The 12,539-nt window shown below is 39.6% G+C and overlaps 1 protein-coding gene across 1 annotated transcript in view; it reads left to right on the top strand.

The window, feature by feature from the left end:
* The window catches only part of samd12 (sterile alpha motif domain containing 12), a gene marked incomplete at its 3' end in the record, with an annotated part of 45,842 nt that overhangs the window by 19,578 nt on the left and 13,725 nt on the right, over window positions 1–12,539 (top strand). The window contains exon 3 of the mRNA XM_079591268.1: window positions 3,747–3,876. Within this exon, the coding sequence (XP_079447394.1) occupies window positions 3,747–3,876 (130 nt within the window). The remainder of the gene's footprint in view (window positions 1–3,746; window positions 3,877–12,539) is intronic.

Below are 12,539 nucleotides of genomic sequence, written 5' to 3' on the forward strand. Positions count from 1 at the left end.
AAAACCCCAGACATTTGAATATGAGTGTATAGTGGAGAATGACACGCATTTATGTGATTTAAACAGAATGGATACATCCCATAATGCATCATTTCACCATATTGTACTAGCATTAGTGAATTAACATCTTGGATCACTTCTTCTTTATTGCCTTTTTTATCACATATTTATCCTGTGAAACCGGACATTTGTGTGATTATATTTGCGTGACTATGACTTTTTTTTTTTTTTTTTTTCAGTTTTGAAAATCATCCTGTCTGGACACAATGATTTATATTTTATTTTATAAAAAATTAAATAAAATAAAAAAGCATTCTTTTTAAATGGCTTTGTTTTATTTAGCAATATTTATATTTATATTTTGCTTGAAATAATATATAGGACTATTATGATATCATGATATTATGATATGTGGACACAATGATTTTTTTTATTTTTTTTAATTGCATTTTTTTAATGGCTTTGCTTTCTTTAGCAATATTTCTCTTTTTTTCTTTTTTTTGTGGTAATAGTAATATTTTTCTTTGCAGTTTTTATTATTTGCATTTAATAAATGATGCAGACTTAAACCTTCAGATAAGAGACGCAGAATTAAAACATTTCTAATATGAACAAAAACTGACATATTTGTCCACTCTGTTACCAGGATTATTATTATTATTATTCAAAACAATGTAATGTACAAACACAACCGTTGGGTTTAAAATAAATAATAATGTTAATTGAAATAAAGCTGAAAAAAAAATATTAGAAAAACTGTTGCCTAAATTAAACATATATGTTATATTTAAAAGCATGTTTTAGTAATTGTTTGTGCTTTTGTCATTTAAAGCAATGACACATAAAAAAAATCAGTTTTTATAAAAAAGTTTATAAAATTGACACAAAAAATAAAGCAAATTAATAAAACTATAAAACTGCTCTGTGCATTAAAGACTGGCATCGCACGTTTTCTGTTCAGCTTTGGCCACAAGATGTCACTGTAACGCACAGAGTCTGCATTGCTCAACTGTCCATCTGTCTTATTAAAATTAATGTTACATTTATTGTGCATCATATACTGTATGCAACACATTTAAAAGCAGAAAAATGAATCAAATCATCATTCCATCTAACTGTAAAATAGTGAAAATGCATTTAGTCATTGAAGCATATATATATATTTGCTCCATCTTTACTAATTAATATTGCATATATCGATCAGCCCTTCCAATCATTTGCCTCTGATATGAATTCTGTTGTAGATGATGATCATTCTAGTGTGTTATGATGCATTCATATCTTCAAGTCATCATGCTTTGTTGCTATAGTAACATGAGAATTCTTGAAATTTCTAATTATACCAAGGACGGAATGACTGTGTGTGTGTGTTTGCGTGTGAGTGTGTGTGTGTGTGTGTGTGTGTGTGTGTGTGTGTGTGTGTGTGTGTGTGTGTGTGTGTGTGAGTGAGAGAGTGTGTTTGCATGTAAGTGTGTTTGCGTGTGAGTGTGTATATTCATGCGTGCGTGTGCCCGTGTGTGTGCATGCATGAGTGTGTGCATAGGTGAGTTTGTGCATGTGTGTGTGTTTGCATGTGAGTGTGTTTGTGTGTGCCCGTGTGTGCATGCATGAGTGTGTGCATAGGTGAGTTTGTGCGTGTGTGTGAGAGTTTGGGTGTGTGAGTGTGTTTGCATGTGAGTGTGTTTGTGTGTGCCCGTGTGTGTGCATAGGTGAGTGTGTGCATAGGTAAGTGTGTTTGCGTGTGAGTGTGTTTGCGCGTGAGTGTGTATGCGTGTGAGTGTGTTTGCATGTGAGTGTGTTTGCGTGAGTGTGTTTGTGTGTGCCCGTGTGTTTGCGTGTGAGTGTGTTTGCGTGTGAGTGTGTTTGCGTGTGAGTGTGTTTGCATGTGAGTGTGTTTGCGTGAGTGTGTTTGCGTGTGAGTGTGTTTGCATGCGAGTGTGTTTGCGTGTGAGTGTGTGTATATGCATGCGTGGGTGTGCCTGTGTGTGTGCGTGAGTTTGTGCGTGTGTGTGAGTGTGTGTGCATGAGTGAGTGTGTGAGTGTGAGTGTGTTTGCGTGTGAGTGTGTGTATATGCATGCGTGTGTGTGCGTGAGTGAGTGTGTGCATACGTGAGTTTGTGCGTGTGTTTGCATGTAAGTGTGTTTGCGTGTATGTTTGCGTGTGTGTGCATGAGTGAGTTTGTGTGTGTGTGTGTGTGTGTGTGTGATGTGAGTTTGTGTGCGTGTGTGTGTGATGTGAGTGTGTGTGTGCATCTGTGTGTGTTGTAATTCCCTCCCCTCATCATCTCATCTGTCCCTCATCTGTGTTTAATTGGATCCTCTGTAAAGTCCACTGGTTCCTGCAGGATCTTCGGCGACTCCGTTCTCTCGTATCTTTACACATTACACCTCATCAATCCTGCAGTGTGTCCCGTCAGGCTTCCCGGGTTGATTATCCGACTGCTGTTTTCAGTGTGTGTATGTCTGTGTGTCTGTGTGTCTGTGTGTCTGTGTGTCTGTGTGTCTGTGTGTCTGTGTGTCTGTGTGTCTGTGTGTCTGTGTGTGTGTGTGACTCTCGCCCCACTGGAGGCTGTTCTACTGTGTGTGTGTGTGTGTGTGTGTGTGTGTGTGTGTGTGTGTGTCTGAGCAGCAGGCCGTCGTCACAGGAATAGTTCACACAAAAATGGCATTTTGTAATTTTTTACACACCATCATGTAGTTCCAATCCTGTGTGATTTCTTATGTGAGTACAATGAATAACTGAAGCATTTTAGTTGTAAAAAGGTCTCAAAAGCTCCATTAAAAATAGCAAGTCAATATCAAGTGAAATTTAATCACTCATAATCTTTGAGTTGAACGTAAGAACCAGATCGTGTGTAAATGAACCTTGACCAATTCACTGAAAGGATCTGATTCATTCACCAGATATTAAAGTCCTCCTGTAGTCAATCATTCATCTTTGATCAGCAGTGACATTTTTTTCCTTGAAAAAAATGTCTTCATGCCATACAATAGCTTGAATGTATCTCGACACCCTTGCCTCATTTAGTATGCGTGGTTCTATGAATATGCAAATGAGCCCCGCCTCCACTCACTCAGAGATCCACTGGTTGGCGATCACACGTTGATCTGATTGGTCAAGGTAGTGTGTGACGTCAGAAACACCAGCGATTTCAAACCGTGTGTTTGAGACTGTCTTTGGTTCACTGCAGTTTTAAGCAGAAAATACTCAGCAATGCTGTCCACTTATGAACTTACACATGGTGTGTGTTAAAGCAGATTAATAACACCACATAGACACATAAACTACATTAAAACTTACTTACTGAAATTTCTCCCTTCATTTTCCACATAAATAACAAAAAATAAAGTAAAGCAGGATTAAAAACATCATGAATGTGAGCAAATGAGGGCAGAATTCAAAATATTTGGTTGAACTATTCTTTTAAAGTCGACAATTTTCTCCTCTATTGTGCCGTATATCGAGTGAACCGCTTCTGGAACAAGAACATGTGGGCGGGGCTTGATTTTGTCTGTGTGGATTTGATTGGATGGTTATGGTTTGCTATTGGCTGATCTCATGTGATTGACAGGTTATAGCCCCGCCCTCGTCATCAGAGAAGAGGGAAGTTATTCTGATTCAAGATTGTGCAGAGTAATGATGTACACGGATAAATCATTTATAATGAAAAAACTCCGTTTTGATTGGATGTGTGGCTGTAACGAGCGTAAGTCTGATCCGCTCTGCTTTGTGTTGTGTTGCGCAGCCGGGAGCGGTGAAGCTGTCGAAGCCAGTGGCTCTGTGGACTCAGCAGGACGTGTGCAAGTGGCTGAAGAAACACTGTCCCAATCAACACCAGGTGTACAGCGACTCCTTCAAGCTGCACGACATCACCGGTACACACACACACACACACACACACACACACACACACACACACTGTCCCAATCAACACCAGGTGTACAGCGACTCCTTCAAGCTGCACGACATCACCGGTACACACACACACACACACACACACACACACACACACACACACTGTCCCAATCAACACCAGGTGTACAGCGACTCCTTCAAGCTGCAAGACATCACCGGTAAACACACACACACACACACACGCGGAGACATTCATGACGACACTGCCATTAATTGCTACCATTGCTCAGGTGTGTGTGTGTGTGTGTGTGTGTGTGTGTGTGTGTGTGTGTGTGTGTGTGTGTGTGTGTGTGTGTGTGTGTGTGTGTGTGTGTGTGTGTGTGTGTGTGTGTGTGTGTGTGTGACAGTGTCTTTAATGTCGTGTGACCTACAGTAACTCGCAGTGATGGATGACTGTACTACGGTTTTTCATGTTGTATTGTGTTTAATGTGTTTTTACTTCAAGAAGCGTTAGAGAGATAAATCACTGCATTGTGCAGGCGTCAAATCTAATGAAAGCAACACCTACAGCCATATATTATATTATATTATAATAATAGTACCACAATGATACTAAAATAACTAATATATGTATATAAATGTACTTTTTTATATATTCTGGTTTCATTTCAGTTAGTTTTAGTATTTAGTATTAAACTGTAGTAAACCGCAATTAACCGCAGTAAACCGTAGGAAACCGCAATTAACCGCAGTAAACCGCAGTAAACCGCAGTAAACCGCAGTAAACCGTAGTAAACCGCAGTATACCGTAGTAAACCGTAGTAAACCGCAATAAACCGCAGGAAAACGCAGTAAACCGCAGTAAACCGCAGTAAACCGCAGTAAACCGTAGGAAACCGCAGTAAACCGTAGTGAACCGCAGTAAACCGTAGTGAACCGCAATTAACCGCAGTAAACCGTAGTAAACCACAGTAAACCGTAGTAAACCACAGTAAACCACAATAAACCGCAGTAAACCGTAGTAAACCGCAGTATACTGTAGTAAACCGTAGTAAACCGCAGGAAAACGCAGTAAACCGCAGTAAACCGCAGTAAACCGTAGGAAACCGCAGTAAACCGCAGGAAACCGTAGTAAACCGCAGGAAACCCTAGAAAACCATAGTAAACCGCAGGAAACCGTAGGAAACCGCAGTAAACCGCAGTAAACTGTAGTAAACCGCAATAAACCGCAGGAAACCGTAGGAAACCGCAGGAAACCGCAGTAAATCGCAGTAAACTGTAGTAAACAGCAGGAAACCACAGTAAACCATAGTAAACCGCAGTAAACCGTAGTAAACCGCAGTATACCGTAGTAAACCGTAGTAAACTGTAGTAAACCGCAATAAACCGCAGGAAAACGCAGTAAACCGCAGGAAACCGCAGTAAACCGCAGTAAACCGTAGGAAACCGCAGTAAACCGTAGTAAACCGCAGGAAACCGCAGGAAACCGTAGGAAACCGCAGTAAACCGCAGTAAACCGCAGTAAACCGCAGTAAACCGCAGTAAACCGTAGTAAACTGTAGTAAACCGCAATAAACTGCAGGAAACCGCAGGAAACCGCAGTAAACCGCAGTAAACTGTAGTAAACGGCAGGAAACCACAGTAAACCATAGTAAACTGCAGGAAACCGTAGTAAACCGCAGTATACCTTAGTAAACTGTAGTAAACCATAGTAAACCGCAGTAAACCATAGTAAACCGCAGTATACCTTAGTAAACTGTAGTAAACCATAGTAAACCGCAGTAAACCATAGTAAACCGCAGTATACCGTAGTAAACCGCAGTATACCACAGTAAACCGCTGTAAAACATGATAAACCGTAGTAAACCGAGATGATCAGAGCCAGAGTGTTAAACACATCACATCACATGAGTGCTACACTTGAGCTATGCTAAAACCACTTATTTTATTATCTTCAGAATAAACTTCTTGAGCCATTTTATAGAGATTTTTTAATTCATATTTTAATTTATTATAAATATGGCTGATTTTCATCATGCAATCTTTTTGGTAATTGTTTCAAAATGATTAAAAAAAAAAAAAAAATTTACTTTAATGCATCTGCAGTTATATGAATAATATATTTTTTGTCTCTTTTCTGTTATTATTATTATTATTTAAAAGTTTTAGTCATTTTGCTGTTTATTTTATTTTATAATTTTATTTTTTTTTCAAGTTTTTATTTATGTAGCACATTTAAAAACAACAAACATGGCTGAACAAAAGTGCTGAACAAAACACAAGATAAAGAGACATATTAAATATTAAAGTTTTTTTAAATATTTCCATATATTTTTTTATTAATTATTTAATTTTTAGTTTTGGTTAATTTAGTTTTAATATGCAATTATATGAAGCCTCTGGAACTCGTATTGATTTATAATCAGATCTCATTTTAGAGTCATTCGACCTGAAATTCATAAGGATTCGCAAACTCTTTCATTATTAATCCAGACCGCCTCAAATACAGCTTTACGATGCGCATAATTACTACCTAATTATTTACCACTAAGTGTGGTTTGTTTCGTTTGAACCGTAAGATAAACCTTTCCATCGCATCATACGACTGTTGAGATTCTCCCGGTTTGACTGGAACACGAGCTGTCATTAAAACTGCATTAAAGCATATTAAGGCATAATTAGATATTAGTCCCTAATCTGCAGTAATTACTAAAACAGAGGCAGCGAGTGCTCTGGTAAATGAGTTAAGCACATATTTCTGATAGCGGAGGTGTAATCGGGGGAGAAGGTGTAATGTACAGAAGACTGGCGCTCAGATCCTGTCGGATACAATCAAACTCTGGGCTGGATTTCAAAGAGACGTCAATCCCATGAGCCTCAGCACAGCGGGGTTATGAGAACGCAACAGTTAATGCCTGTGTTGTTTGACATAATAGATAACTGGATATTCATTCATGAACCGGTGTGCCAGCGTTCCTTTTTCTAAACACATCGTTCTTGCATCTGTACACTTCGGCCCTATCTTACACCCAGCACAAATGACTTTGTACTGGACGCATGTGTCATTCCTGTTCTGCACCCGCACACAGCGGACTCTTCCCTCCACAGACGCACGTCGGTACATTAGGGAATGAACTTGCGTTTGGGGGGGGCGGTTCAGTGAAAAGAGGAGTGTGTTCCGGCGCAAACGTTCCCTGGTGATATTCTGCAGTTTCAGAAAACAACTCCGCCGCTGACCAGGAGAAACCCAGTCTAAAGACAGCGGCGCCGCGCGTTAGTCATGTGCTATTTTAAGGACGCATGCTTGGCCATTATGTAGCGTGTACACACACACACTTTGCTTCTCATCTACACAGACGCAACAGTTCATATTTCTGCAAACCATACGTAATTACAAGGAAAAATATTAACACACGAGGGAAATCATTGTTGTGTCCATGAAATGTGAAAAAATAGGCATAAATCTAGATTACACATTTAAATTATTCAGCCTGATTGTAGTAATGACGGATCAAACCTGTTTGATCATCAGTGGCGAGACACTTCGGTATATAAGAACATCTGACAGTCAGGGCCGGATTAACCATTAGGGCAACTGGGCACTTGCCCAGGGGCCCAGGACATCTAAGGGGCCCTGGGCACCGTCAAATAATATGTTAGATTAGGGGTGTGCGATATCACGATATTTGATCGCGGACGATTAAAATGTCTCCACGATCTGCTTTTTAAGAATTATCGTAGGATCGTGCATTCTATCAGTTTGCAGTTTGCGGGTCCTACAAGTCATTGTGCCCAGGGGCCTCTGAACTCTTAATCCGGCCCTGCTGACAGTGTGTTATCCGTCAAGAACCAGGAAACACCATCATGTGAAACACCGTTTCCATCATGTGAGTGCGTGCGCTGGCAAATCCGCCGTTATAATAGCGATCCGCCGTTATAATAGCGATCCGCCGTTATAATAGCAAACCGCCGTTATAATAGCAATCCGCCGTTATAATAGCGATCCGCCGTTATAATAGCGATCCGCCGTTATAATAGCAATCCGCCGTTATAATAGCGATCCGCCGTTATAATAGCGATCCGCCGTTATAATAGCGATCCGCCGTTATAATAGCAATCCGCCGTTATAATAGCGATCCGCCGTTATAATAGCGATCCGCCGTTATAATAGCGATCCGCCGTTATAATAGCGATCCGCCGTTATAATAGCGATCCGCCGTTATAATAGCGATCCGCCGTTATAATAGCGATCCGCCGTTATAATAGCGATCCGCCGTTATAATAGCGATCCGCCGTTATAATAGCGATCCGCCGTTATAATAGCGATCCGCCGTTATAATAGCGATCCGCCGTTATAATAGCGATCCGCCGTTATAATAGCGATCCGCCGTTATAATAGCGATCCGCCGTTATAATAGCGATCCGCCGTTATAATAGCGATCCGCCGTTATAATAGCGATCCGCCGTTATAATAGCGATCCGCCGTTATAATAGCGATCCGCCGTTATAATAGCGATCCGCCGTTATAATAGCGATCCGCCGTTATAATAGCGATCCGCCGTTATAATAGCGATCCGCCGTTATAATAGCGATCCGCCGTTATAATAGCGATCCGCCGTTATAATAGCGATCCGCCGTGGAACAAGCGCGCCGGCTCTTAAAGGGAATGTGAGAGGACGCTCTGATTGGTTTATTTCACGTTACGCCCAAACCACACCTATGAGTAATGAAGCGACTTCAGACCAACACATTTTAGATTTGCGTCGGACGCAAGAGTCGTTTATCCCGCCGGTATAATAGCAACAGCGCCGGGATCCGCCCACAGAGTTACTTGCGTTTGATACTTGCGTTTCAGAGCGTTAAAATAGGGCCCTGTGTGTGTTATAAGACTTCTAATGTCAGGTGTGTGATATGAGAACTTCGTTCGGTTGTGGAGGACAAAATGCTGGATATTTATCAAGTCTTTTAGTTTTTTGCATTATAACTGAAATCAGCCAGGTCAGAATTATGCATTTATGTTGCTGTTTTGTTTTTAAATCAATGTAATAATGATAATTGTGCCCTTGTCTTGATTTACTGAAGAATATGCACTGTGAAAACAGACAGTAGTGCGATGCAAAGCCATTAGACCTCATTAATATATTTTAATTTAATTTAATGCATAGAAAGCCACTGTAGACCGCGCTCAGATGGAGGAAAACACGAAATTATACCAAAACGCTTGTTTTTTCCAGTATCTTCGCAAACATATAGTATTAAATAAGTTTTATGAAGAGAACAAATAAAGAGAAAATCACCACTGCTCTCTGGACTGAATAACTTTTGTAGCTTTAATAAGGATTAATCTACGATTCATAATTTATGCATTGAAGAGTGAAGTGTTTGATATAATTAATGGCTAAAATTGAGAAAAAAATTAATTTCATAGAGACATGGCAGTATTGGGATATCGGTGATGCCTTCTTTCATAAAAAAAGATGGCAATAAACAAATATTTAAAATATAGGCTACTGTCTTAATGTTGTTTCTACATTTACATTTAGAGATTTTATGTGAAATAATAAAAAACTTTAATGTCATGTGCGATTAATTGTGATAAATTACAGAATAGTTCGTTGTTATTTTTTTCCGATTGACAGCACTAAATTAAATTTATATTTCTTTTATATTATTAATACATTGTTTTTTTTAATTAACAGAATAAATTATTGTAAAAAATGTATGTATAATTAATCAATTATAACACATAAAGTAGTGTTTTAGGCATACAGGTCAATTTAAGAGTGTCACTTATTTGTGGCACATTTAAAAAGTCATGTGAACAAGCACAATGAAATATTGCATTTGAGCAGGAAAAACTGAGTTGAGCACTTATTGCTGATACGGTTTTATTTACAAGTTAAAAAAATCAGTTTAGTAGAGTACTTTTTGCAAGAAAAGACTATTCCATTTTTCCATTCCACAATTTCACGTTTAATTCCCTGTTACTTGCTGTTTGTCTTTGTAAGTGTTTGAGAAATTTACCAGCAATTTCTGAGTGAAAATTGCCTCTGCACCACTTCTTCCCCAGTGCAAGTGTCTGTTCTTGAACCAGGTTTCACAGCAATGATGAAAAATGCCAGTGTTGGGTCTGGTGTGGGGCCGGGTGTCAGATCTTCACTTCTGAATCCTCCCGTTTCATGATCACTGGCTCACTCGCTGTGGTTTACAGGAGAGAGAGGAAACTCTGACCGACAAACGAGTCCAGCTGGGGTGTGTGTGTGTGTGTGTGTGTGTGTGTGTGTGTGTGTGTGTGTGTGTGTGCGTGCGTGCGTGCGCAGTTCTGGCTCGGTCCAGAGAATACTGGGTGTGTGAGACATCGGGTTTATTTATTGGACTTTAATAAGAGTTATAAACAACTCATGTAGAGGAGACTCCCATCGGGCCGCACACTGGTGGTCTTGCCGTACTTTATGGGCTTTTTTATGGACTTTGATCGTTTAGCTGACATTTTCATCAGAGCAAATTTATATATTTTTTGTTTCATTTTTAATGTGAAAATTACATGCTGTAAAATGGGACATCTGATGTTTGTTGAAATGCCTCTTTTAAAAAAAAAAAAGATATTAATAGATCTTAAGGAGGCCATATTATGACCTTGCTGTAGTTCAGGCTCGACTAGAACATGTTCTCCTGCTTGAATGTTGATTATTTTCCTCAGATTCTCCATTGTTGCGGCTCCTCTCTTCCCAGTCTGTCAGTAACGCTCTGTTTACTTCCTGTCTCTATGAAGCCCCTCCTTCTGAAAAGCACACTGTGTTCTGATTGGTCGGCTGGAGCAGTGTGTTGTGATTGGTCGAGCGCTTCGAGTGTGTTTGGGAAATGTCCCGCCCCTTACCATAACCGCCAGTTTAACACACTACTAACTAACTCAACCAGGCCCCGCCCCTTTATTCTGCGCATTAATTATTATAATGAGGAATATTGTGACGTGTTTTGACCGGTTTTATGTTTTGTTTTTGCCCTGGTTGTAAGATAAACACAATTTTCCATGCATTGAAAGTGACAGCAGGATGGATTTTGATTGGCTGTCAGTGTTTCTACAGTGTATCTGCTGGAAACAATCATTGTGAAAGTGATTCCAATGATATTGTTTCTCTGTGTCGTTATTATAGTTGTGGTGTGGACTTTTCTTACAACTATATCGACAGGTACATGTGAACTGGCCTTTGGTCAAAAATATCATACAGTAGTGATCAATGGTGATGTCCTGCCTTGCAAAATTGACATTTTCACCCTTTATTCAAATATTATTATAAGATTTTGTAAGCATATTGCACAGGTGTGCCTGGAGTCAATTATTTTATTTGTGATAATAACTCAATGACACATGCCAAATTGTGCGACATAATTTTTGTCCAGGCTGTCATACAAATAAATTAGAAACACATGCACACACCAACAAACAAACAAGAGAACCAATGAAACATTAAAGGTTCTCTAAGCGATCCTGGGTGACGTCACTTGTTGACGTTCGAACTATTGTCAAACAAAATGGAGGCTAGCTAGACCCTCCCTCCTCCTCATCCGCGCAATAACCCCCCAAACCCCACCCCCACATCATTCTTGTCGGTGATTGGCTGGAACAGTTTGTTATGTTTCGTGGTGCGGGTTAGTCCAGTTTGTTTTTGTTGCTGTTTGTGGAGCCTGGGGTGTCTACAGAGATCACGTGTGTTCAGGAGACAGACAGCTAGCGGATAGTGAGGAGATATTTGCTGTATGTGACAAAAAAATGTTTGGCCTAAAAAATGCGTGACATCGCTTAGAGCACCTTTAATAACTGATTATGTTGAAGTCAATGTGTTTTTTTTTTTTTTTGTATGCAATGATTTTTTTACATGGAAAAATAAAACCCGTAGCTGTAGTTTAACTTTTTTTTTTTTTTTTTTTTTTGCCAAATCATTTTGTCAGATAAATACCTTAACCAAGTTTAGTGTTTTGTTCTTCCCTCATATTTAAACTAGAAATAATATTCCATATTTGAAACTTTTTATGGTTCTATTAAACTTGTAGGGTCCTTAAAAACAAATCTGGACTGCACTTTTATAAAAAAAAAAAAAATTATTTAAAAAACAGTTTTTTTTTAACCTGTTGCACTTTTAGATCTCTGATGAAAAGTGCGTTATAAATACAATGTATTATTATTATTATTTGAAATCAAAAATTGCATTCATTAGAACTGTCATTAAACATGCAATGAAGGATTTTGTCCAACAACAGATTTTTGCTGTAATAACAAAAGGGTCAGTAAAATAAAGTCAATAATTCCGCAGTAATCTGCTAAACCCGTCAGCTCAGGACTGAAGGGCTCCGCGCAGCAGTCGTGTGTGTTTGGCATTCAGCTCGCGGTGTCTTCAGCTCCGGCTCGCGGTGTTCGCGGTGATTTCCTCGAGCGAGATGATGATGATGATGATGATGAGGAATGAGCTTCTGAAATGATGAGGTTTGAGCATCTGAAATTGCAGTGTACCGCAGGGATGCAATTCACAGCCATCAGATCAATTTCCCAGTGTTCTGTGGAGAAGCGGAGAGAGGACCGATCCGCGGTGGTGCTGTTGCAGGATAAGAGTGATGTGGCCTGAATGAAACCACTGTGGTTTGTTGTGTTTGGACGGATCCTGAAGGGAAAGGCGGGGGTTAGTCT

The sequence above is a fragment of the Phoxinus phoxinus genome, assembly GCF_949152265.1.
Source record: "Phoxinus phoxinus genome assembly, chromosome: 19".
NCBI classification, from domain to species: Eukaryota; Metazoa; Chordata; class Actinopteri; order Cypriniformes; family Leuciscidae; genus Phoxinus; species Phoxinus phoxinus.